This window comes from Odocoileus virginianus, unplaced genomic scaffold (genome assembly GCF_023699985.2).
Source record: "Odocoileus virginianus isolate 20LAN1187 ecotype Illinois unplaced genomic scaffold, Ovbor_1.2 Unplaced_Scaffold_11, whole genome shotgun sequence".
Classification (NCBI taxonomy): Eukaryota; Metazoa; Chordata; class Mammalia; order Artiodactyla; family Cervidae; genus Odocoileus; species Odocoileus virginianus.
Window position 1 is genome coordinate 1,900,059 of NW_027224273.1, and position 27,977 is coordinate 1,928,035.

The following is a 27,977-nucleotide window of genomic DNA, read 5'->3' on the forward strand; positions in this document are numbered from 1 at the left end:
TGCAAATGTCCTTGTGATGATGTACCAAGCATTAAGAAAACACTTTGGTCTCACTAGCAAGACTGAAAATAAAATATATATCAGGCAATTTTCACAAGGAAAAGAGCATAAATTTTTTCCCAATTTTATCTCCCTTCTTTCTTCATTTCTTACTTACTTTTTCCTTTCTTCTTTCTTTCCTTTCCATCATTTTCCTTCTTTCACTGCTTAAATGCTTATAACTTTCTATTTAAAGAAGCTTGATAGTTTGTCCTATAAAAACGTTTCTCACTCTACTTTTTCACATTTTCAACTTATTTGTATTGTACTTCTGCAGTTACATTGACCAAGTTACCCTTAAAAAGAGCTGATATGCTTTGCTAAATTAATTCAGAACTGCCTTTGCTTAAAATGGACGCCCTTTTCTTTATATTAGAAGCAGTTCTAACAGTAGATAACCTTCAATCAGGTCATTTGCATGACATATTAATCTCAGGTTTACGTGAAATATTAAAAGAAAGCTAAAACCTTGTGATTAAATACCGCACACATCTTGTTAGGCATATAATTTAAAGCTGGAGGTGACTAACCTTTGAGGGTCGAGTATCTTCATACTTTTATTTTTCAGATAATATTATATTGAGTAGCCGGATTAACTTGGAATTGTTTTTTCTATATTGTGAACACATTCTCCATAAGAGAGTGTTTCGAGGTAAAAAAATTTATTTTCTTGAAAAGACATCCTTCAGAATTCTTTGCTCAATAGAGGAAGGATAAGGACTCATGTCAGCCTAAACATGAACAAATATAAAACGACCCTCATGACTTTCTCCAAGTCTTACAGTCTGCCAAACCACAGTGAAAAATATATCTCCAGAAAATAATATTGTTCTGAAGTTATTGTGCCTTAATTTTCTGAACATTAAAGTTACTGCTGTATTCAGCAGATAAGTAGTTTAATAATCCGACAGTAATTTTTTTCTGGTCTGTGAAGGAATTAGCCACCTACACATTTTTAGCAATAAAATGAAAATGCATATACTGCATTGGTTTCCTGACAGCATTGTTAACACTTAGTCATATTTCCAAGTAATACTGAAAATCTGTGGTCGAGTTGCATAGAAGTAACAGTGAGAATAAAATACCTGGCCCTGTACTTAAAGGGCAAATAATTTTAATTTTATTAAGAAGATTTATATTCACTGCCTAACGGTGGACAGAGTCTTTAAAGCGACAGATATTGTTTTTAGATTCTTAATAAGAAATAGAATACACATCTCAAATCTTCTCCATGGAAGACAGCTAGATTTGTTCCAAATCCTAAAACTTACTGCACTGTTTCTTCCTAAAACAGTATTTCTTATTAATAGAATCTTAGGGAACATTAAATCATTACTGTGTTAGCCAAAAGAAAAACGAAATAAAAATAGACCGTGCAATAAAGACCCTAATGGTGTTTGAGAACCCTCCCCCACCGCCAAAATACACGTGAGATGGGAGGCTGGGAAAGCAAACTAGTATATGAATTAGCAAAAACAAATACATGAAAGCGTAAAAGTGGTACGACTTTTCTTTCTGGAAAATTCCCTCAATACGTGACTTTTTGTACTTTTCCTCTCCTCCATTCACCAGCAAGAGTGATAAGGTCCCTGCAGGAACCGCTTCTCTTCCGCGCGAGGTTGCTCAGCAATAAATCCGTGTGAAATAATAGCTTGCGCTCTTCCTAGTTACAGCAGTTAATAACTGGTTAAACGACATCTCCCTCCAATGGCTGTTTTCGTCGCCCCGGAGCAGTCTTCGCCCAGTCCCGTCCCGCTCCTTTCTGGCGAGCACCATCCTCCCTCTCCCGCCCGCGGCCCCGGCCCGGTCCTCGCAGCCCCGCCGCAGTCCGCGCGCCGGGACCCGCCGAGGCGGGAGAGGCTCAGTCGGCTGGAAGCAGTGCGTGGGGAAGGACCGCTGCCGCCGCTCCGCGACTCCGGCGTAGACCGAACGCGGCCCGGCGCGCACGGAGTTAACGGCGCCGCGGCGCGAAGAGCGGAGACGGCGCGAGCCCGCGAGGCCCCCGCCCCGCGTCGTCCCCGCGCCCGGCGCCGCGCGCCCCGCACCGCGGACTGACGCCGGACCCGCCGCAGGAAGCGGAAGGCGGGCAGCCGAGCGGCGAGCAGTACTCCGCGCCGAGGTCCGGGTGTGCAAGCGCAGCCGGCCAGAGCTGAGCCCGGTACCCAGCCCTCGACCGCGCCGCCGGCTCCCAGTCTCCGCTCCGGGTCCCCAGAGCAGTCCGAGCCGGCGAACGGCGGGATGCTCGCGGCGCCGCACCCTGGGCGCTGAGACCAAGCCTGCTGGACAGTGGCATTCCTTTCTTTTGAAGCTTTTTGGCTGTTGGATACACCGATGTGACCCCCCCCCACCTTACACTTTTTGGAATGATGGGGATCTTTTTGGCATATGTTGGATTTGTTTTCTTTTCCGTTTTATATGTACAGCAAGGGCTTTCTTCTCAAGGTAAGTCTTTGCTCACTGGCAAATATACATTTGCTCGCGGTGTGTGTGTGTCTTTGCGTTCAAAGAACGGCCAGGCAGATGCAGGCAGGTTCTTAGCAAGTAAGGAAGAATAGTATTCTGTGGTATTTTTCTTTAAAGTTTATTAATAGTAGCCCAGCTAGATTTGAGAGCAAATCCAGTTGGTTCCTGACAACGAGGTGGCTTCCTCGGTGAGCACAAACACAGAGCTATGAGTGTGTGTGTGTGTGTGTGTGTGTGTGTGTGTGTGTGTTCCTTCTATCTGTGTGCATGCACAGGGTAACCACTCTTGCATACATTATCATCGCCAACAGAGCTAGGGATGGGGTCTCTCCATGGCGAGCCCTCCTCTATGTAGGCAGTATGGGCTTAGAGTTTCCTTTTTCTGTGTCCGTGTGACTTCGTTTGCGTGTGTGTTTATTAAAGGACAGACTCCTCTGAGGACCCATAAAAAGGCACGACTTGCATTACAAGCAGCAGCAGCCTGCTGAATCCAGTTGTTGAGGAGTTCGCAGGCTGCAGTGATCATTTCAGCACCATGAACAGATCACATCTCTGCTGCCAGAAGACTGCATCACTTCTGCAGACAGAAATGCTATCAACCGAAAAGTCCTTTTCAGATCAGAACGTCGTCTTAACACCTCCCGTTTCCTCTAAGTATAAATACAGTTCAATTTCAGTAGAGATCATGTTGGGATTTTATAATTTTTTTTTTTAAAACAGACACTGATGGAGCCTTGCTTTAAAAAGTGGGGGCAAAGTGTATCCTCCCTGAATCGACCCTGCAGCCCCCCAGTCCTACTCCCAATGAGTACGCATTGTAGCTTTGCACTCCCTTAAGCTACAAATCTCTCCTAGACTTTTAAGGCATCATCAGCCTTTCTCAGAGTGTCTCTTAGACAAGATAAGAACAACCATCTAATGTGTCAGGGAAGTGCCTTTGGGAGAGAGGAAACATATTTTTGTGAGTTTCACCATGACTCCATGAATCTTGCAAACTAGCACTGTCAAGATTTGTAATGAAAAGGCTCCAAAAAAAAAAGTCTCTAGTGACTTTAGAACAATCTTTAATCTGAACCAAGCCCAGGTGTGTGATTCTTTCATCCCATGATGTATGACAATTTACAATACAATAGCTTGTTGGGAACAGATATGAAGGTTAATTTGGAAAGAGAGAAAGAAATATCCACAGCTTAAAAAGTGTGCAGCTTGTTTCAATTCTGTAGCCCTCCAATCACAACTGTGATGTGTTGTGATATATATCAGGAATGTAAATTTTGACAGATAATCGTGATCTTTTCTCTATTACATGGAACATCCAGTTAGTCACAGATTGTTTAGAAACTTGGACATAAGAGGCTCTCTTCATGTATCAGCTTGACAGATTTGTGTAAAATGTACTTCCCTGAATCCCTTGGTAAGTTTTGGGGAATACTGCAGTCTGACAAAAGGTATTTGTATCTAACTGTGAGCAGCCTGACTAGCAGAGGGGAGTTATTGGCAAGCTTGTTAACCTTTCTATTATCTGGATTTGATCAACAACAAAATGATTTAGGCATGATACCAAAAATAAGAAAGAGGCCAAGGAAAGCGTTGGGGGGAAACTCAGGGATGTCATAGAGGGGGGTTTTGTTGCCTTTTTTTTAAGACCCAGGAAAATGTAGTGAGCTCACAAGAGATACTGTCAAGAGTGGAGTACCTATTCCAAAAGGGTGCGTTTCTGTTTTGCAGCAAAATTTACCGAGTTTCCGCGGAACGTGACAGCAACAGAGGGGCAGAATGTGGAGATGTCCTGCGCTTTCCAGAGCGGCTCCGCCTCGGTGTACCTGGAGATCCAGTGGTGGTTCCTGCGGGGGCCGGAGGACCTGGAGCCTGGGGCCGATGTGGCCGGGGCACAGGTAGCGGAGTCGCGTCGCCCGAATTACCGGTTTCGCGTCCGGCCCACTCACTGACTTAGACTCCTGACTGTCCAGCCAGGATCTTGACCAAGATAGTGTTGGGGCGCCCGTGGGAACACCTCTGGCTCTCCTGGCGGCAAGGATGACGCCTAGGGATGCCAGGGGGTGAACTCTGTCCTGGCCACACCGCGTTAAAACCGAGGGAAAGCAGGTTGTCCAGTCTTTCCCGGTTAAGAACTGGGAATAGACTCCTCCTTTGAGTACTGGACATTGTCAGCAGCCCGTGATGGCACTGCTGCCTTGATACGTCCCCGGACACTCGCTATCCCTTCAGTATGGTGGGATGGGGACACATTATGTCGGTTTTTCCATCACCCCCACCCCCTTGGGTTCTTACCACCTCTGCCAGACGCAGAGGGAGGGAGCGGGGAGAGAGATGGAGAGGAGGGGGAGACTGAACCGGAGGCGGAGAGACGTAGGAGGGGGAATGGAAGGGGAGAGAGGAGGTGGGAGGAGACCGAGGAGGGAGGCGGGAGATGGGGAAAGAAGGAGAGACGGGGCGACGGCGGAAAAAAGGGAATGGGGAATGACGGAGGGACCCGAGGCGACTCGAGTGGACAGGGGGCGGGGAGGGGAGGAGAGAAGAGGGGGCGGGGAGGGAAACGACGGTCTGAACCGCGAAGGAGGTAGTTCTGCAAAAGAGGCTGCGGATGTGCGGGGGCGAGTGAAGGTCTGTAGGAGTGACAGCAGGGAATGACAGAATGCAGTCCCCCGAGTTCCCAGGTGCCCCATCCTCCGCAGACTCGCGCACCCCGGCCGCTGACCCGAATGCAGCTCCCCGAGCTCCCGAGCCCCGGTCCCCGAAGCCGAGCACGCCCACGCCGATTCCCCACCACGCCCCCTCCCGCCCCAGTTCCCTGGCCCCGAATCCCCGGGCGCAGCCGCAGGGATTGGTCCCCTGGCGGGTGGCTGGGACAGCGCCCCTCCCTCCCCGTTTGCGCAGCGGAGGGCTCCGGCTGGGCGAGGTCTGAGCATCCGTGTGCCCCCTACCCCGTCCCTCCCCGCAGGCTGAGCTGCTGCCAGACCGGGACCCTGACGGAGATGGGACCAAGATCAGCGTGAGTGTCAACGCGACCGCTGCACTCGGGCCCAGGGCGCCAGTTAGTGAATTTCGGTTTTCCAAAGTGTTTTTACTTACTGTCCCCAATAGAGGAAATTTGCACACGCAGTACCAGAGCCCTCTGGCTCTGTCTTACCTTACCTCACTGGGTACAGACACATTGAAAAAGATTTAGAATTCATAGCATAAAATTATTTATCTTAATGGCGTAAATATGTGAAAAACTACTTGGGAATCATTTTGCACCCAAAGAGGAATGTTGCTTTCTTGCTCTTATTAACTATAAGAGTAAAAGTCAGCAATACTAATAATATACATTCAAATTTATACCAATAATTATCCTTCAATAGCAAGTAAAAGACGAAAATCTTCCCAGGCAGAAAAAAAAATTAAAGCACCCAACAGGGTGTTGAAGTTGTAATGAAAATAACTGAACTTTCAATGTCATTCATAATTCATATAATGCATTTCTAATGCCAGTGTTCAAAATCATGTAATATGAGACCAAAAGTCAATATAAATATAAAAGCATTATTAGAGGAGGTTAACCTGTTGAAAATACAGAGATGTGTTTCTACTCTGCTGGTTATTACTACTCATGATCGTCTGAAATTAGAAAAAAAAAATTTTACTATATCTCAGAGGAAGTCATCTAGAATCACTTTATACTAATAGAATTGCTCGGTTTGTTGATAATTAGTAAACAAGTTTCCATTACTAGAAGTAATATGTGTATAAGGAATCTAAAAATCACATTTTGAAAAGAAGTTTATTCTGAGGCTATTTTAAGAGCATATAAAGTGATAGAATATTAGGGTTACATCATAAGTAAAAGTGTAAAAATATGCTAATAAAATCAAGTTCTCTAACCTAAATATATAATGTCAGCATGGAAGAAAGTATCAAAAATAAGATATAAACCAGAACCTCCCAATTTCTTTTCATAAACTCACTGACTCTTTCAATTTTAATTATTCTTGTATCACAGAATCTGTTGTTTTCCAACAATGCTAGAAAAGCTTTATTAGTAAGATCAGTTATTAATGTTTTTCTTAAATATTTCATTTATATATACACATATAATTAGATATATTGTTTGTTTCCTATTCATCTTTCATTCTTCACCCATACCCCAATCCTCCAAAGACCGGTGGTAAAGCAGCCTCACACACCTTGACCTAGGGAAGCATGCAGTTATTTGCATAGTCATGCGCACAGCTGCTCACAGCATTGTCAAAGCCCAGAGTTTGTACAATCTAGTCAACTGCAAAGAGCTCTAAACACAGAGGCAGAAAGCTGTGTGTTCGCAGTTCACCTGGTGTGTGACCTAAGCCAGCAGTTAATTTGGATTCCCAGGTGTATTTTTACAAAATACAGTACGAGCTTTGCCCTGGAGAGATGTAGAGTGTTTCTGCATTAATCCAAATGAGAGTATTTTTTAAACCTCCTAAGATGATTTTAGTGTACAGTCAACATTGACAAGCACTGACCCAAACCCATTAAGCCTAAGTTTTCTATAAAATGGGATAACAATATATACGCACTCTGACTACCCCAACATTATCAGGAGACTCAGTTGAAAATATATTTGAAACTACTGTCTCCCATTAGTTTTACAGTCTTAATAATATTTGTATGTAATTTTCATGTATATAAATGCATGCTTATGGATATGGTTCAGATGTTGAAAACTGTTTATATATACAACTCTATGTAAAAACCAGATGAATGCTTCCCAAATTTTCTAAATTATTTATGGCTGTTTCAAAGTGTAATGCCCAGTACAGGAATAACTTTCTGCCTTCTCACTTCTCTTCTTTGTCTTTTGAAATTAATTTGGAAATTATCCAAATCCAGATCTTGAATGTCATATGAAGCCCATCATTGTCAGTCATGGATAATATGATAATATGATCTATATCGAATCTGCCTCTTCTGATAAAGATGCTTACAGATGTATTGCATGTTATGTAGGATTTTATGTATTGTATATAACCGTATATATATTCTTGGTGTTAATCTGGTATAAACAATATCAGAAGTGAGAATCAGTTTCTATTTTGAAAATCAAAGCAGTGTTTAATTACTGGCATCTCAAGTTCCAGCAGCACACAGACCCTGTGGTAGCAGGGGCATGTACTCTGAATCATAGGATTTCAGGTGATATTAATTTGCTCCCTGAGTCCTGCCACCCCATAACTATAGGTCAGACTGCACCAACAGCTGGAGTCAAACTTTACTATCCAAGTCTATTTTGTTAGTCGATTTAGTAATCATCCTGAAGTGGGGATTAAAAGCACGTTCTCACTTAAACTCAGCTGTGACCAACAGCATGTGTTTGTGATCTCTCAGAGTGGTAGCTAGCCCTCAGAGAAGAAGAGAGGCTTTGTAAACTATGCATGCGTTAGGTCCGGCTTCATTCAGCTGAGCTAACCTGGCAGAGGCCTGTCCCATGATGAGATCATGGTGAAGCTGGTTCCAAATGCAAACCACATGGCTGATGGAATCTGGTCTAGCTGGACTGAACTCATGTTTCCATGATCTTGTGAATCTAGGTGTTAATAGAATAAGATAAATAAGATCTTCTAATTAGACTGCTGAGGAAATAAAAAACTTTCTGACTGTGGCTGTGAGGCCAATAAGACCTTTTAATTTTCCAACCTTAGCAAGCTCAGGACAAGATATGGGAACCAAATCACTTGATGTAGCACTTTATTTTTTTTACCCGCAATTTTTCAGACAGTGAAAGTCCAAGGCAATGACATCTCTCACAAGCTTCAGATTTCCAAAGTGAGGAAAAAGGATGAAGGCTTATATGAGTGCAGGGTGACCGACGCCAATTATGGAGAGCTTCAGGAACACAAAGCCCAGGCCTACCTAAAAGTCAACGCCAACAGCCACGCCCGGAGGATGCAGGCCTTCGAGGCCTCGCCCATGTGGCTGCAGGATATGAAGCCTCGCAAGAATGTCTCCGTGGCAGCTCCCAGCAGCATGCACAGCTCTGCCAACCAGCGAGTGCCCTCTACTTCCAGCCCTCAAGAGGTAGCCAAAATCCCCAAACAAAGTCCACAATCAGGTATGGAAACCCATTTTACCACTCACAAACCCTCCACAGGAAGATGGGTCAGTGTAGACAGATTCATGTATGACGGTTTCTCTAAAACTGGAGAGCTAGTTCAGTTAAAATGAGGGTGAGCTATGAGAGCCAGAGGCTGACCTTCCCTGACGGTGTGAATTGCCCCATTAGTCACTGGCAGTGCTTCATGTCCAGGGAATCTGAGGGCTGGACTTCTTTTCCTTCTGTATTTACACCCTAAAAGCCCAATAAATCATGTGCATTTGGTTGCATTATAAATGCATGTTCATTTTCTCTACAGATTTATGTATCGATAATGACCCAAATTAAGAGACTTTCACTTCATCAACATGTAATTGAAAGAGACAAACCACATTTTCAGGGACCCATAGCTTTAAGCAGGACCAGTTACCAAGGGCTTCTGATTTTGAAGGAGAAATTTCAGCTGCCTGTGATGAAAGTAATTATGGTAATGGGAGGAAGTAAGGAGGGTGAAAGGCAGAAAGTGGTACAGTGATAAGGCAGCTCCTGTCAGTGTGGCTTCGATGCCAATTTAGAAGCTTAGTCACACATTTCCTAAGTCAGCTGTGCAAGTTAAAGCTGTTCTGAATAGCATTAATTTATGCAATGATTCAGCCAATGGAAACTCACTGAAGTTTTAACCTTGGCATGGAATGAGCAGTACCTTACACTACCCTAGACTGTTCTGCATCCTGCTCAAATGCTTGATGCAGTATTATAGGATGAAGGGAGCATAAAATATTGAATTTCTCATTTTTGAGTTTGTCTCTTTATAGTTTATCATTGAAGAATGATACTACTATTGTAATAGAAAATTATATTGTTAACATTCAAATTCTTTTTAGCTACTAGATTTTTTAAATTTCATCATTTTATCAGGATGATTTATATATAAATAAACATATAAATATATTTTTACATTTATATGTAAAAAAGTACATATATATATATATTTATATATATATTTACCAGTTGCGTCCAACTCTTGAGACCCCATGGATTGTAGCCTGCCGGGCTCCTGCCCATGGAATTTTCCAGGCAAGAATACTGGAGTGGGTTGCTGTTTCTTCCCTTTCTCTGGGGGATTTTCCCAGCCCCGGGATCAAATTTGTGTCTCCTGTACCTCCTGCATTGGCAGGTGGATTCTTTACCCCTGAGGCACCTGGGAAGCCCATGTGAGTGTACATGTGTATATCTTTATTTTTTTTTGTTTTCATTTATTTTTATTAGTTGGAGGCTAATTACTTTACAATATTGTAGTGGTTTTTGTCATACATTGAAATGAATTAGCCATGGATTTACATGTATTCCTTTAAATCCTTATTTATAAACAGTATTTGAAAAATAATATGTGCCACCCTAGATTCCTCCTTAGGCTTCATGTGCTAATGGAGACTATTTGTTGTGAGCTTGACTAAGGGTCCCTGTGATGTAGGTAAGCAGCTATCCCAGCATGTCTTGCTTATGGCACCTTATGCCAGGCTGAAAGGAGACAGCTTCTCTGAAGCCAGATTAGTGTGACTTTGCCTCATTTTCCTCTTTATCATCTCTTTTGTTCCCCAAAAGAAAAAAACATAGCTAAAATAAATGTATATAAATACACATATATATGTGTATATATATGTGTGTCACACACACCCCTAACAGCTATAATTTTTGTAGCCATTATTTGGTAAAGATTTTATACTTTTGGAGACATTGTCTTCCTCCCTTTCTCACTGTCAAAAGAAGAACCTAAATGCTATATGCAAAATTACAGAGACCACTCACCAGACAATTTACAACCTTATTGATGAGGACTCCAAATCATTATTAGCCTAAGTAGAAGTTATTAGCCTAAATAGAATATTCCAAGCTAGAAATCAATAAATCCATTTTGTGGAATCAGATTACTTATCCCAGATGAAGGATTCTAAGCATAGGATGAAAAGTTCTATTTCTAAATTCTTTACATTTTAGATTGAATAATGTACTCTAAAAAGATTCATTTTATTTTAATATCTTTTCTTAGTCTTGTGATTGGTGCTAAATGGTAAAGGCTGTACAAATCTAATAATTTTCAAAGAGAAATCCCCACTCATTTTCCACCCATCACCAGCCTCACCCATTGCTTCTTCTAAAGGAACGGGGTGTACTGCTCATGGGAGCCTGTATCCATCCAAAGTCATTTCCACTAAAAATTATCTTCAATAGCAAAGGTTAATCTGAAACATATAAAAATTTTCATTTCTATTTTCTTCTACCATTGAATACTGGAAAATGTTTTATATACATTTAATGCTTTCTGAGTTCTAGTGCAGAAGCTATGGGGGCCCAGCCACTCATTTTATTCATGTGTGAGTCTATGTGCTTGCACAATTATTGCATAAGATACAGTATTTGGGTTAGATATCTATATAATATTTCCTCTAATACCCACATCCTGACTTGTAATTTGCTTTATGATTTTTCAGGTTATATTCAAATAAAGCTGATTTCAATACCCATGCTTCACTTATTCACTCTCCATCCTTTCGAGAGCTTGTATGCCAAGCACAATGATACAAAAATGGAAGACATACTTCCATTATTCAAAGAATCAATCATTTTTATATTTTAATTTGTGAGAAAACAAAATATTTGTAAATTACACTGACCATGCATCTTTGTTTTCCTGTTTTATTAAAAGCAAGACGTGATGAAGACAAAATAATTGAAATCTTGCCTTTACAGACCAAGAGTTATATTAGCCTTTAGTTTTTTCACTTGATATAGGGAGGCATGTGTCATTCATGGTGTGTGTGACACTATAATACCAACCTGTTACCAAAAGCTGGGCTGTTGGCTTTTTATTTTCATCACAGTTTTTACTTAGTTGACTGAACTGTTTAGTTTGAAATATTCAGTTCCTAATTCGTGCTTCTTTCTGTCAAATAGTTCTGTCTCTATTTGAAGGAAAAGTATTAGCTGAAAATAACTCTGAATATATATTATAACATTCAAATTACTCAGTTTTCCTAGAGCAGAAATTTATGTTAAAAATATGGAAAAATAGTCTTTTATTATCTGTCTGTCACAAAATATATAGCTACTTTACCAGATATTTTTCAAAAGCTAATGAGCATGTAACTATCCAATTGAGCTGTATCTTTATGGTATTTATTTTTAATTCTTTTAATTCTACCTACATTTGATAATCCACAATTAGAACCAAAATACTGAAGAAAAATCATAAAGCAAATAAGTAGAACTTGGCTTTTGCACTACCTTAGGTTCTTCTTTTCTCCAATCTTTGTAGCCATAACTAACATCTAGAATGTCCTATAGGTGTTCTGAGGGTAGCAAGTCTTGATTCTAGCATGAACTGGTTTAGTTCCATCTGCACCGAGAACAGATCCCCAAGTACCTCAATAAACTACACCATTCTCGACTCATTTCTTTCTGTCTCATGGAGAACATCTGCTTCATACAGAAGCCAAACATCCCCTCCATCCACCACCAGCCCAGCTTCCTACTTTGGTCCTTCCCCACCCAGTCTATACTCCCTTCTATGGATCCCCTCTCCACACCCTTGCCAACAAGCTGGTGAAGCTGTGAATGCAGCCTGGCCCAGTCCCACCCAGCCTGGCAGCTACACCCCAAAGGTCACACCCATAGCCCCTCCCTCAGCTGCTGATCTCCCGAACTCCGCTCTGGTCCCTTCAAGTTGACTGTTAGCATCCCCCTTTCTCTCTGTGGACTTCTCCAACTAAATTCCTCTCTTAAATGTAGCTCTTTTCCCATTCTCAGTGCTCCAATCTCATCCATTTCTATGGTTTCAACTACTAAGTTTTTCTTAGAAAATTTCTCAGTCTGTTACCAAAAGGGGAACCCCTTCCAGGGCCTGAGAGTGGGCTTTTGTCTAACACTCGGAAATGAATTGTCTGAGGAGACACATGTGCTGACAGAGCAAGAGACTTTATTGGGAAGGGGCACCTGGGTGGAGAGCAGCAGGGTATGAGAACCCAGGAGAAAGTCTGCCACGTGACTTGCAGTCTTGGGCTTATAGTAATGGGGTTAGTTGCCAGCTTGTCTGTGGCCGATCATCCTGTTGGGCCCATATTTGGTGACTTGGGGTCCTTGCTGGTGGCTTGTGCATCGCTCAGCCAAGATGGGTTCCAGCGAGGAGGATTCTGGGAGGTAGCAGGACCTCACAGGTCGGACATATGAACTGATATCTCCTCTCTTCTTTTGACCTTTCCCAAATCCTTCCTGTCGGTGGTAGCTTGTTAGTTCCATGTTCCTTACCAGAACTTCCTGTTGGAAGATAACTCATGCAAGTGATTACTGTTGTGCCTGGCCAAGGCAGGTGGTTTTGGTCGGTGGTTCCCCTAACAAATTGACAGTCTGATCCTGACTTCTCTCTGGAGAGCCAGACCAGGGCTCCTACTGTCCCCAAGAACCCCCCCTCCGCCACGGCCAGGTCTGTCCCAGGAGCCCTGAGCAGAGCAGAGCCTCTGCACAGTGGTTGACAGCAGCTGTTGACACATGTGCCCCTTGTGCCCACCGTGAGTCTGGACTGGACTGTGAATACCGTGACGATGAGATAGGAAGGAGTACTGCCTCAGCAGCCAACTCCAGGCCTTTCCTGCAAGAGGATAGGCAGCCTCTGCTGTGGCCTTGGAGCCAGCCATTGAGACCAAGTGCAGCTGCCGCGAGACATGGTGCTGACTGAAGGCAGTCAGCCTTTGACTTGAACCCGGCTGACCATCCCCCAGACCTGGGGGGCATAATAAGAAATTGTTGTTTTAAGGTGCTAGGTTTTAGGGTGCCTTGTTTCACAGAAATAAATATTTAGATCAGGTCCCTAAATATTAAAAAATTGAATTTATTGTTTTAGCTTTCTCACCAAAAAGAAATGTTCTTCCTCTGGTGTTCCCCAGTTCTCTTAATAACACCATCACAGCTAATGAAGAAATCTTGAATATGCTCATATCTCAATCTGTGGAACACATCACAACAGAACATAAATATTAAATAATTATCATTTCCAAAGCACCATCACAGATTTTCAAGGTCTCATTTCCAGCTGTCTCTCCTGATTTCCTAACCCTCACACATAATCTTCTAAATTGCTCTTTCCGGAATGTTTTCAGATATTTCTTACCTCTATGAATTTGAAAATGATATTTTCTTTCCCTCTTTGCTGGACTCATAATCAAATGCAGATTCTTTTATAAACTTTCTCCTGTTGTCTTAGTCAGAATTGGCTGTTTCCTCATTCAGGTCCCCACAGCAACTTGTTTACACTTACTTTCCTCATTGTATCCTTTTCCTGGGGCATTCCTCCTTTTGGTGCTAGAAGTCCCATCTTCTGGGAAACCTGACACACAGACAAAATAGTAGTCACCTTAAAGATGACTTTTTGGCTACAGAGATCACCACTTCTTTTGCCTTCCTGTAAGTGCCTAGGACAAGTGGACGTCTTGTTTGGGGAGAAAAGGAAGGGAGAGAGGGCAGATATAACTTTGCTTTTGTCTTCTTTTATCTTATATTTGCATAAATCAATTACATTGCCTCTGTTTCAAAAACTATCAAGACTCCTAAACAGTGTTTTTCAAAGCGCAGATGTCCTGTGCCAGACTTACAAGGAAGCTTATTAAAAAGTTCATATCCCAGAACAAATGTCTGAGTGTAGAAGCAGAAATATCCAGTTTTATGTGCAGTTAATTATGAGACTCATTCCCTCTAAAAAGTTCTTATGACTTATGAGTGAGAGAAAAAAATTTATTATGTACTATGAGATGTGTGTACATGTGTAAGATACTAAAAAAGACACTTTTAGAAACTGGTGTTTTGTTATTGTTTTTTCCAGTATTGTTTTGGACTTTTGTGAAGCTGTTCTCTTCAAGCTGGCACTCATAAGAAAACTGGCCATGGTTAAGGTGTAGTTATGTCTCCATGTGTGGCTGCTCAGCAGGAATACTGACTCTCTGAACTCAGAAGTATGATTGTTGTGTTTTCAACATGATGTGAACCTGAGCATTGAAAGGCAGCTGCTGCTCCAGCTGCTAGAATCCAAGGGCTCCAGAAGCTCCTCTCTGGCTTACAAATGGAGGAGCTTTCCAAAGGTGGTCACAGTTAGAGAAGTTATCTTACAACAGATTTCACTGCTGGTGAGGGGAGGTAGATGAGGGGCTCAGTGTCTTGCTGGAGATTATTTTCCTGAGTTAAAATATGAGGAAATGGTGCACGACATCCAGGTAGAGAGCCACATGTATAATCCAGACCTCAATGTTGATTTTGGTTTAATGATCCAACTTGGCTGCTTACACAGGTTAAATTAATTTGATCACTGTAATTCTATCAGTTAAATGGCTGCTATGTAAATCAAGCAGCCATGAATAAGATGAAAAATAGATTTGAGGCAATGCTTTGGATAATACAGGTCAAAGAACCTGCTGGAGCTATGTTTGAGCTCGAATTATGCAGAGTAGGAGTCTGTACTGGCTAACTTCTCCTGTAAACTGTATTTAACTTGAGTGGTTGAAATTCAGTAACTAGCTGGGTCTTCAAAACCAAGGCTCCTTTTTCTGCTGTAAGGGTTTTTCAATGCATGGACACTTAAGGGTTCTGCGAGGTTCATTTGTGATTACTAGGGCTCTGTGATTGAGGAGCCACGAAACAGAATTTGCCAGTGTTTTAAGATCTTGTCACGAATGATTTCATTCTCCTTAAGGTTTCAGGAAGCTGCCAGAGGAGTTTTATGTGGATAGATGACCAAAGGGTTGAGAAGTTGCGGGAAAGACCTCACTCTGTTGGTCATAATAGAGCGAATTCTCAAGAAAGGCCAGGGCTCCTTCTTCCAAGGAACACTGCTGCCACCTATAGGCTGACACAGGTGTACGCATTTCAGCTGCGCGTGCTCAGTTGCTCAGTCGTGTCTGTGATCCCATGGACTGCAGCCTGCCAGACTCGTCTGTCCATGGGATTTTCCAGGCAAGAATACTAAAGTAGGTTGTCATTTCCTATTCCATGGGATCTTCCTGACCCAGGGATCGAGCCGGCATTTCCTGCGTCTCCGGCATTGGCAGAGAGATTCTTTACATCTGCGCCAAATAGGCAGAAAACCAGGGGAACATGCCTCTTAGACCAGCTGGTTCTCTCACCAGGGGAGGTGGTGGGCACAGTTGTTAGACTGTTCTCATCTCATGTCCATCACTCACAGCTGCATGTATCTCTGTTTCCTCAGTTATTAAATAGGAATGATCCTCACGGTTTTGAGAATTACATGAAATTATATACATAGAGACCGTGTCACTGATCAACTCTCCATACGTGACAAGTAGTTGGCTGTGTGTAGGAGATGAGCTAAAGAAGGGAGAATGGGTCTTCATTCCTGACTACATTTTATTGTTCGTAATTTCAGAGCTTCCTTTTTTCTTCTGTCACAATGACGTTAATTAATGATAAATCATCCCCTACATAACCATACCACATTAGCCATCAACTGTCTTGACCAAGGTTATAACTAGATGGTTGACTTTATTGGTTACAAAATAATAAAATTTCAAAGGATTTTTAGGACTTTGAACTGTGAGCTGAATAAGCAATGTGTTTTTGGAAGCTGAAGTTATACACACTGTCTGCTATTGTAATTAAATTCAAGCTTTCAGAAAAGGCCTCAGAATTTTTTTAAATCACAAAATAACTATGGAAAGTGAAAATGAAAGTCTCTCAGTCGTGTCCGACTCTTTGCAACCCCATAGGTGCATCTGAAAACATAAACAAGAATATTATTAAAAGCTTTAAAAATAAAGAAAAGCAAAATGGATTTAGAACCTTATAAGAATGACATAATAGTAGTAGATAACAGATTGTTTCCTAGATACCTTGTTTGTTTAGTGAGCTGCATACAAATCTCTCTGAACCTCAGAGTCATTATCCATAAAAGAGTTAGTGACATATGTGCCCCACATAACATTTTAGCATTGTGTCATGATATATTTTAAACATCTAGCAGAGTATACCTGGCATGTAAGTGAGGTCGTCACTTTTTGGTTCTCTGAAATAATCATGTATAAAGAGGGCAATAAAGTAACATAAATATAAACAGAGAAGGCTCTAAAAAGTAAAATACAATAATATCTGATGAATTAAAGTATAATTAGAGGTGAATTTATTTAATAAATAACAAAAAAAAAAGACATTACAATTTAGGCTGCATATCCAAATGAACTTCAATTAAATAAAGAGCTGAGCAGAAAATAAAAATTTGACACAGGAAGATTAGCATAAAAATCAGAGCCCTGACAGTTTAAAGTTACTAAAGAAAGTTTAAAGTTGCAAAATATACAAATGAAAATATCATTATATGCTATAAATAATTTAAAACATTTGTTTGATTAAATCAAGTGTAACTAATAAGTGGTGTAACAGACAAGGAAATATTTGTGTCTAATACTCAGGGAAAGAAGGGAAAATGCCCATTTTAGAGATGCAAATGATTATGTAATCCATTCCAAATGACTTAGAGACATCAAAAGTGATCTTGTAATATTGATAAGCTCAAGGCAAAGATATAAACTTAAATCAGACTCCATATGGTAGCAATAGCCAAATAGAAAATATTTGCAGCATAATATATAATCCTCAATAGTAACAAGAAAAGGGTATAACATATCTAATTTTTTAAGGGAATAGCAAATAAGCAGTATAAATATGAAAACAATTAGAAAACTTTGTTAGAAGAGTTTAGGTTTGAATAAATGAGAAAATATGCTGTTTTTGGATGAACAATCTCAGTACTAGAAATATGTCAAGTTTTTCAAAGGTATTTGTAGATTCGTTGTATTCCCAGTCAAATCCATAGTCAATTTTGAAAATTTGACACATAATTTGGCAAAGATGTGGCTCAGCTGGTAAAGAATCTGCCTGCAATGTGGAAGACCTGGGTTCGATCCCTGGGTTGGGAAGATCCCCTGGAGAAAGGAAAGGCTACCCACTCCAGTATTCTGGCCTGGAGAATTCCATGGACTATACAGTCCATGGGGTTGCAAAGAGTCAGACATGACTGAGCAACTTTCACTTTCACTTAATAATCAACGCATGTCAGCAAGGCTACCATGACTCAGGTATTCTGCTGTATCATTGCTTGCAGGGTGAATTGATACTTCCCTTCTGGAGGAAAATTGGCAAGAAAGATCCGTCTCAGGGCTTGAGACTAGCCCTGAGATGATGCCCTGGGAGGAAAATCCAAGGAGCTCAGGAGTGAGGCAGACCCTGACCTGTGAACAGGAATGCATATCACAGAGCTCTGCCCACAGTGGGAAATACTCAGAGGACCAATAGGAGGGAAGTGTCCCAGTGAGCATGACAAAAACCATACAATGGACAGTAAGCACCTTCTAGAATCATGTCGGCAAAGAAAGTTTAATGAAATTAGAAAAGAACCAATATGTAATATAATGTGAAAAAATATAGGACTAAGAACTTTAAAGTGAAAACATAAAGAATACTAAATTTTAAGTCAGTCTGAGATATTCACATAGAAAATGACAAGAAATAATAGGAAAATGCCCATCAAATTATTTGATTATTTTGTTTGTATTGATAACATTTGTACATTGATAATTTATTACTTTTGTCATAAGAAAAAGATATTTTAAATTGCCCAAATTTAAAAATAAGCCAATGTCAGACAGCTCTTGAGAGAGAAAATACATTTAACAAATAAAGGCAAAGTAAAAGTTTTGTGTAATTGTGAAGCTTATGACAAAAAATCTCACATGCATGTACACATATGTGTGTATGTATATTAAAAGCACTATGGTGAAAGTAGTGTCCCTAGAAATTGCTGGTAACGTTGAAATTAATAGCATTATATCTTATTTCCTGGGAGCTGGTTGGAGAATCTGACCATCAAATTATTCTTATTTGTCTAAACATAATGGGTGTTATATTGATAAAATAAGCCAAGCACATATAAAGTCTTTAAATAAAATGTCATGCAATTACTTTTCCTCTCTGTAATGTGACTGACTGAGCCCCCAGTTTGGAGGGAGATCAAAGTGATGAGCAGTGGTATGGTCCCCAGGGACGCCAAGGAAAGTCAATACTCTAGGAGATTTTATACTTGTTAACTGTGTTTTGTTTCATATGACCGCTTCAAAAAAGTCCCAGAGAGCATTTCTGTATGAATTCAGAATCCTATCTGCATTAAAAGATCCAATATAGGTTAAACTCTCAGTGCTTGAAATAAAGCAAATTGCAAAAGCTAGGGACACCCTTAGGACACTGTCCTTACTTGTGATGGGATCAGAACTCTGGCCCACAGGCCCTCAGCAAAGCCATCCCACCTTGGCACCAATTGTCCTCATAGATTATTCTTGAGTTGAATGTGCTTATTTAAGTGCTCAGACAAACATTTGTTTAGATGCATATCAGTTTCTAGCCTCAGACAGAACTCCTGAGTAGCAGTCCTTCACCTACTCTTTTAGCAAGCAGTGTATTGTATAACCCCTCTCAGTTTCAGTTCCTTAATCAGCAGAATGATCATGACAGCCTCCTGGGACCACAGTCAGAGGTAAAGAAATATTAGCTGCTATTGTCCTAATCATCACCCTGTCTGCACCAGGATCAGTTCTTACTTGGATGAGTCAATTACAATGGAAATGTGCTGTTTTGAGATGCACTGTGGTCCTAGCAGGTGGAAGGCAGTTTCACTTTTATGTGCCCATTCTTGACTTGCTGTAGAAAGTAGGAACCCCAAAAGGCTGCTTAAGCAAGAAAGTCTGGAACCTCCTGTGGTGAGTGGGGTGTCGCTGCCCCACCCGGTCACTTGGCCCTTTGTGCACATGGGCAGCTGCGCTGGTCTCCCTCAGCTGCAAGGCCTCATAGCTCGGATAGAGGTGTGAATCTGCTGACTGAAGGCAAGCAGGAAAGGACATATAAACAGCTGGCCAACATGCCTGGGCAAAATAGGCGATTTATGTATTAGGTCAAAATGAAGCACATTTCTTCTAAAAAATGGATCTCTATAAGAAATTGGCACTAGTTCCATAGGAATCTAATAAAAAGATATCATTTTCAAAAAATTATAGGATAAAATCATCCTATTATTTGACCCTTCCCCTTAAATCATGATTTAGTATGTGCAAACCTGAATAAAAATTGCATTAAAAGATAGCTCAAATTTTCTCACAGCTAATTTCATATTATAAAGTTGACACCTATAATAAAAAAGAGGTTAGTCAAGGCATGTCTGTCTCTAGAGCTGTAACCTAGGCCTCTTCACAGGCAAAACAGTTATTTCAGTGTTACTTCTTTTATTATTGGAAAATTTCCATTTTAAGTTTGTTCATAGGATAAGCATCACTAATATTCACTTTGAGAAAATTAAGATTCTGGAGCCAGATCAGAGAGCCAGAGCAGGGGACAGAAGTTGTGTCCTTTCTCTTCTCTTGCTTCTTTTAATCCCACTAGATACTCAAACAAGAAGAAAAACCTTTGAGGATTATACCTAAATCTGTAGATCAGTGCCCTGAATTGTGACTCTTCCCCATATCAAAACCAAGAGTTGTCCTCACATAGGAAATAAATCCATCAAAACAATCTCAGCCCAGAGAAAGAGGATATTTTAAAAGCTGGCAAGATTTAGATGTGATAAATTATCTAGATATTTGTCTCAGTGTTCTACTTAGTTCTTTGAATTAAATATCCATATCCCATAGCTTTCCTGGTGGCCAGAAGCTTTGGTTGTCTTTCTCTTCCCATCACTAGTGATGGTACTTTGAACATCAACTTAACTTTTCCTGGTTCCAGACTATCAAATTTGGCTTAAAAGTATAGAAAAGAGTTCATAGAAAGAAGAGGACATGTAACAATAAGGGTGGAACCATGTCTCATTCAAATATACAAAAGAATTTGGAGGAACCTTTAAGATCTAAAAGACTATAATATGAAAATTTCAAAATAATATTATATCATCAGACATTTGGCATACTATAAGACACAAAACAAACTTTATTTATTAATGTTTAGGAAACAAAGAAGCTGATGTTTTCATATCCAATATTTATCAGTTCAGTCTTGGGGAAAGAAGTTTATTTTTTCCCTAAAGCCAGTTGCATTTTCTCTGAAAAGAGTATTGTACATTTAAATAATAGCTTCACACCTTAACCTAACATGTGGAGGCAAGGTTGCAATGCCTGAGGGAGTTTCAGAAAAAAGCATGTCCAGACCCTGAGTTGATCTGACTGCATTGTTGTGTCCACATTTCTGTACCTTTGCTTAATTATCTAGTAACTGTAACCCAGATTGAGTTATTCCATGCCACTGAGTTACATTTTCCTAATCCGTGTGTTCACTATATGGGCCTAATGAGAGGATAAACTAAGATAATATTTATATGTCACATGTATACGTATTCCCTGACACATAGTAGGTACTGAATCTTCCAGGTTGGTGAGAAGGAGAGGGTGCAGCTTTGTTCAATCTGCCCAGTGTCTTCCATCCTCATGGCTATAGATGCGGGGGGGTGGGGGGAGGCAGTTTAGATGGAACCATCTAAAAAGGAAGGTGCAAAAAGGGAGCCAAGTCCTTCCATCTGGCAAACAGATGAGGGCAAGGCAGGCTTTCCAGCTGGGAGGCTGTGCTGAGTTAATCAAGGCAGGAGGAAGGCAGTGACTGAGAATGTGGGTAAATGGTTCCTTCTCCACCTGATCTCCAAGGACTCCAAGGACACAACTCTCTGTTGTTGTGATAGGTTCTTATTTTGTCTTGTTTCTGATAAAAGAAGTAGATGGAATTTTCTGTTATTCTCCGAAATAATTATTATACATAGTGAAGATAAAATATTTAAGCTTTTTTCTTTCCTATTTCTCATTGGCCAAACTCATTTGTCACAGACACAGTCTTGGGGAGCGGTCTTGTTTATCCGCATCCCAGTGAGGGCAGTGTGATGCACTATCATGAGAAACAAAAAGGGCTGAAGAAGAAAGCTAAGTGCCTGTACTCACGAGACTTCTAAGAAGACTTCTAAGACTTTTCCATTTGCAAAATGGAGCAAATCCTTCCTCCCCTACCTTACAAAGGCATGAGAAATTGCACCTGAGAGAGCACTGAGGAATCTTTAAACATGGAAACAAATGAAAGGCATCATTATTACACTGAAGTCAAAGGACATCATTAAATCACATTCTGAATCAGAGAAAAATCTTCAGATTCTGTTAGACTGTTCCTCATTGAAGCATGTTATCTGCACATTTTCTAGCCAGAATTTCAGTTCAGTTCAGTTCAGTTCAGTTGCTCAGTCGTGTCCGACTCTTTGCAACCCCATGAATCGCAGCACGCCAGGCCTCCCTGTCCATCACAAACTCCCGGAGTTTACTCAAACTCATGTCCATTGAGTCAGTGATGCCATCCAACCATCTCATCCTCTGTTGTCCCCTTCTCCTCCTGCCCCCAATCCCTCCCAGCATCAGGGTCTTTTCCAATGAGTCCAACTCTTTGCATGAGGTGGCCAAAGTATTGGAGTTTCAGCTTTAGCATCAGTCCTTCCAATGAACACCCAGGACTGATCTCCTTTAGGATGGACTGGTTGGATCTCCTTGTAGTCCAAGGGACTCTCAAGAGTCTTCTCCAACACCACAGTTCAAAAGCATCAATTTTTTCAGCGCTCAGCTTTCTTCACAGTTCAACTCTCACATCCATACATGACCACTGGAAAAAACATAGCCCTGACCAGACAGACCTTTGTTGGCAAAGTGATGTCTCTGGTTTTTAATATGCTATCTAGGTTGATCATAACTTTCCTTCCAAAGAGTAAGTGTCTTTTAATTTCATGGCTGCAGTCACCATCTGCAGTGATTTTGGAGCCCAAAAAAATAAAGCCTGACACTGTTTCTACTGTCTCTCCATCTATTTCCCATGAGGTGATGGGACCAGATGCCATGATCTTAGTTTTCTGAATGTTAAGCTTTAGGCCAACATTTTCACTCTCCTCTTTCACTTTCATCAAGAGGCTTTTTAGTTCCTCTTCACTTTCTGCCATAAGGGTAGTGTCATCTGCATATCTGAGGTTATTGATATTTCTCCCGGCAATCTTGATTCCAGCTTGTGCTTCTTCCAGCCCAGTGTTTCTCATGATGTACTCTGCATAGAAGTTAAATAAGCAGGGTAACAATATACAGCCTTGACGTACTCCTTTTCCTATTTGGAACCAGTCTGTTTTTCCATGTCCAGTTCTAACTGTTGCTTCCTGACCTGCATACATGTTTCTCAAGAGGCAGACCAAGTGGTCTGGTATTCCCATCTCTTTCAGCATTTTCCACAGAATTTAGATAAAGCATTTCCGTTTCTTCTTCACAGGGTGTTTTGTGTTAGGGCAAAAGTTTAAAAACTCAAGACATTGCTTTACAGTTTGAGAATAATCAAAAAAACTGCTAAAATTTTATCCTTGCCTTTAATGAGTTTATAGTGTAATCAGTGGGGTAAGATACAAATATAATGAGTTATAAGTCAGTGTGAGCCCTGTTGAGGCCATAAGAGAGGCAAAAGCAGAATCATCAGGAAGATTAGAGGAAAGAGAGCTTACAGCTACTTGATGGGAACAGACACGGCAGAATACAGATTATCTGAGAGGAAGAGTTGCTTAAATGAATGATCATTTTTAGGGAAAAACAGGTTATCTAGCTTGGTTTGAGCACACAGCAAAAGGAAACCAAATAAAGCAAAACAGATGACCAAACAATTTCTGGCATCCTCATGAGAAAATACATACAAAACAATAAAATGCAAACAGTTGTTATGCTCATTTTAGGAAACATCAAAGCAATAAACACATTTTTTGAGATTTCAGAAGTGAGTGGCTGCAAAGCAAATTAGAAGTCAGGGCTCCTGATTGCAATCCTGAATCTCATCATTCCAAAACAACAACAACAATAGAGAGTGATGAGTAGCCGAAGTTTGCTCTTTACAAAAAAAAGTATTGTTTTTTAATTTCTTTGGAGTAAACCACAGCATGTTTGGTGAAACAGTAATATTATGTTCAGAATGTGTGTTTGTGTGTGACAAGTCGCTTCAGTTGTGTCTGACTTCTTGGGACCGTAGATTTCTGGGCTCCTCTGTCCACGGGACTCTCCAGGCACTGGAGTCTGTTGCCATGCCCTCAGCCAGGGGGTCTTCCCCACCTAAGGACTGAACCCAGATGTCTTATATCTCCTGCATTGGCTTTACCACTAGCGCCACTTGGGAAGCCCTATATTCAGAATAGTGTGCATCTGAATGAAATTGACTATGATGATTATTTGTTAAAATTACATAGGACACAGTATAGCATTTTAGACTCTCAGATTTCACTGTTGAAATCTTTGGGGTTACAAAGATGAAGAAGCACATACCCCGTCTTTCCAGCCATGAATAAAACCTTTAGAAAGAAGAGAGAAACAATCTGTGATTTGATGACAAAACAGATTTATTCTAGAATTTACTGTATAGAGAAAAAAAAATAATTGGCTTGACAGAAATAAATTTCACTTAATGAACAATGTGCTAGTAATGCAAGTGCCTGAAGTGGATGAATGATTACAGTCTGAAAAAATGGTATGTGTTGCGATGCTTTATTGCATATCTGATGGCAATTCAAAATATTAATCTTAACATATTCTTTACAGTATATAATTGGGTTTGTTTGCGGTTATACTGCCCATGTAAATTTTGTTTCAATTTGCACATACTGGACACAGTATAATAAGAAAATGTGTCAGAGTGGTAGCTGTTCTCTTGGAATTGTATCATTCTCAGGAATGATGGACATCTCCTGTGAAGGGTTGATTAGTTGAGAAAGGAAGCACATAATTCACAGTTTCAGCAAGTTTGAGCCAATCTGCAATGCTTATACTGAAAAGGAAACATTATTTCACAAAATATCATTTTTGAAGTGTGAATCATTTTCCTTGGTTTTAGTGTTTTTAGCATTTTTTAAAACGTTATTCACTATCAGACATACTTTGTGTCAAGTACTACTGGCAATTTAAGGAGTCATGTAATCATTTTGTTTCTTTCTTTCTTTTAATTAAATGAATTCCTGTCAAAGCTCTCCCTTCAAAGATAACAAGGGCACATATTTAATTTTGTTTCTGATGCAAGTGATTCTACATGGATTGTATATATTTCCCTTGCATAATCTTTATATTTAGAGCCACATGTGGACTGTACCTTTACTTTTGCATTTTTGAAATTTGTCACCCAGCTTGAGTGAAGCAACACACTCCAGAGACCCACCACTGACTTTGGGTTTTGAGTCATCAGGTTTCTTTGTTAAGTACATGACTCACCCCCTAAACAAAGGCAAATCAATGGTGACACTTAAGTAACCTAACTGGAAACATTAATGTGAGTCTGCTAAACCACCCCTTTAGAACCAACCCTAAGTATTTACTCCAGTCACTTTTTGAGAGTGTGTGCTTTCACCTTAATTTCTATCACTACGAATGTAGACTTGAACATGATTTAGCTGAAATATTCAAACGATTGAATTTGCCTACCTTCACTCCCTTCAAACCCTTTTAAATTTTCTTGAATTAAAATAAAGGAAGAAAGAAAATAAATGCTTTAAGGTCCATCACATTTTTGTTTTCTTACCAATAATGATTATTACTAGTAATGGTGTATCATTTACATTCATGCATAAAATATGTGAAGAAAAAATGCAAAAGGACAATTTCATTCCCTCCCTTATGTAGTTTCAGAGAGTTGTCAAACATGTCCAGTTCTTGATAATGCTAAATTTTCTTCAGATTTTAAGGATAAAAAGTTGAGAAAGCTCTTCTTCTAAAAGCAGATGTCCAAATGCACACACTTCAGAACCTGTTCTCCTTACCCTTGAGAAGCCTGCTGCCCTTGGTTTGGTTTTCACCTCCTGTGGTTTTTATGATTACAGTGGTACGACAGGGGGCGTGTTTTTAGACACCCATTTAGGAACAACCAAATGACTGTAGGGAATAATCCTCACAGAATTGCTTGAGGAAAAAGCATCTGCATTTGTTCCTCTCAGTGTTCCCAACCGTGAAATGGCGTGGTTTGAAAACAGACAGAGCAAACAAGACCACTTCCTGGGACTGAAATACTTTGTATGTGTTGTTATTTGCAGTGCATGCCAAGACATTCATGGGCACCAGAGCCAAGCTGGCGAGCTAATTAAATATATATATGTATGTGTTTAAAACAGCCTAATAAGGAGCATTGGAAATCTTCGAGATGAGCGAATATCTTATAACTTCTTCCGCAGGTGCGAGGATAGCTACAAGCCATGGACTTTCTGTCCTGCTTCTTGTCTGTGGCTTTGTGAAGGGTGCTTTGCTTTAGTCTAAAGTGCTGACTTTTTTCCAATATCACTTTCTCTTCTTAAAGCAAAGAGCAAATCGCCTGTAAAATCTACGGAGCGGACAGCAAAGTTGACCCTAAACTCCAAGCACCACTCTGCACCCACTGTACTCTAATTACGTACACAAGGAGCGCCTGCTTTCGGAAGCATAAACGAAGAGGCTATCTCACGCTTTGTTCATAACATTTTCTTGGGCAAATCGCTGATCTTTCATTTCAAGAGAATTAGTGTGAAGTGATAGAACATTTTCTAATAGCAAGATCTATATTTTTCCTTTTCTTTCGGCTACTCAAAGCATCATCTCACTGACTGCTCAGGGGTTGGCCTGACCGTCCTCGGTATAGTGAATATTTACCACAGACACCACTGATTTTCTACTACAGCCCATTATCTGCGCAAAGTAAGCAGAGATCAAAAGGCTACAGAACATAAACTATCATCAAACAAAACCCCTGGCTGGGGGCAAGAACAAGATTTTCAACACTGCGAGTCAACAACATTATTTTAAATAAGAAATAAAAATTTTAAATAAGAAACAATAAAAGAGATTTTTTTTTAAACTTTCCCCGTTTTCTTGGGTTTGTCTGCTTTTTCTTGATTGTAGTTCTTATTCCATGCTGGCAAATGCTGATTATGGCCAATCCCTGTAAATCCTGGGAGGTTTATATGAAGACATTTTAAGCATTCTATATTCCAGTGCATTTTAAGTCATTTTGCAATTCTTGTATACGCAAATGACAAATTCTGTAAATTGCTTATAGTATGTGTGATACAACTTCAAAGTAGATAGACTCTGAGCCTCATGAAAGCTGATTTTTATCATTCTCTATATAAATATATACAAATAAATATCTATATGTTGGACCATCAACCAACTTTCTTTTTGGATAAAACATTTGTTTTTCACTTACAATTCCTATATAGTGGGGATTTTGTAATGCATTGTTTCACTTCCACAGGCTTGACAGTGGCAGGTGGCTTCTGTTGCCCCCTGCTTCCTTCTGGAAAATGCATATTCAAAATTGTATTGTTCTCTGATAAATGAATTAATTTTGTTATGTGTATGCTGTGTTGGAATTTGCTATGTTCTTTTATATAAGGTGTTTATTGGGGTTTGAGGATCTTTTGACTCTGAGAATGTATGTGCTCTCATTTTGACAGCCATTCCTGTATCACCATCATTTTTGTCAAAAAGCAATGTTGTCTCTATAAAATTTGCCTGGGAAGTGGATATGGGGAAGGGAAAGTGGTCATCATGAGTCCCTAAATTCATGAAAGAACACCTTTTGCTATGGCTAAAAAAATGTTGCTTCCTTTGATCTGTATGAATTTTTGTAGCTTTGTTACCCTGTTACTTGCTAATTATATTTTAATGTCTGCTAATTAAAATTAAAATTTGGTTGTTGGCTAAATATAGTATGCAAAAGATGACTACAAATCCCCAACTAAAGAAGATAATGTGTTCAGTTTTCACTAGTTAAGTGAATTATAATTTTAAATATTTCATTCTTATTTTGGGCTTTATGACTGTTTTATTTGGAACCTGTGTTTTACTCTGGCAAAGAATGATAGGCAGAACTAGCATTGTGTTCCATATACACTATGGAATAGATATGGTTGAGATAGAAATTACCTGAGTTTTCCTTCCAGAGGGATTCTTCCATTTTCATTCATAATAAACCAGAAGATCATCTCTATAGGACCAGCAACACCAAGCCTAAGGTCCTAAACTGGAGCTTGAAGCAATGAATACCTCTGCTTTTCAAAGGTAAATGCATTGATTTTCTGCAATTCAGTTACAAGCAATGTGATATTTCCATAATATCCTTAACATTATCTTCTGAGAAATTATGTTTCATGCTAAATCTTTTATTGACATTTTTTGTTCACTTGGCTTATTATTTCAGTCTAATGAGAAAAAATAAATAAAAGATTTGGTTGCACTATTTTATTAACTTAGAAATTTATTTTCTTTCAAGATTAATGCTTAAAATGAATAAAATGACAAGATAAATATTA

At 40.1% G+C, this 27,977-nt stretch overlaps 1 protein-coding gene across 5 annotated transcripts; it reads left to right on the forward strand.

The window, feature by feature from the left end:
- Positions 1-2,303: 2,303 nt before the first annotated feature.
- VSTM2A (V-set and transmembrane domain containing 2A) lies at positions 2,304-27,977 on the forward strand. 5 transcript variants are annotated; one of them, XM_020914332.2, is made up of 5 exons: positions 2,304-2,481; positions 4,231-4,397; positions 5,465-5,515; positions 8,257-8,593; positions 25,985-27,977. In XM_020914332.2, the coding sequence occupies exons 1-5, from the start codon at positions 2,403-2,405 to the stop codon at positions 26,071-26,073; spliced, it is 723 nt and encodes a 240-aa protein (XP_020769991.1). In that variant the 5' UTR covers positions 2,304-2,402; the 3' UTR covers positions 26,074-27,977. The 5 variants fall into 5 exon arrangements, with proteins under 5 accessions (XP_020769991.1, XP_020769992.1, XP_020769993.1 ...); XM_020914333.2 differs by having other exon boundaries at positions 25,863-26,076; XM_020914334.2 differs by lacking the exon at positions 25,985-27,977 and adding an exon at positions 25,725-25,856.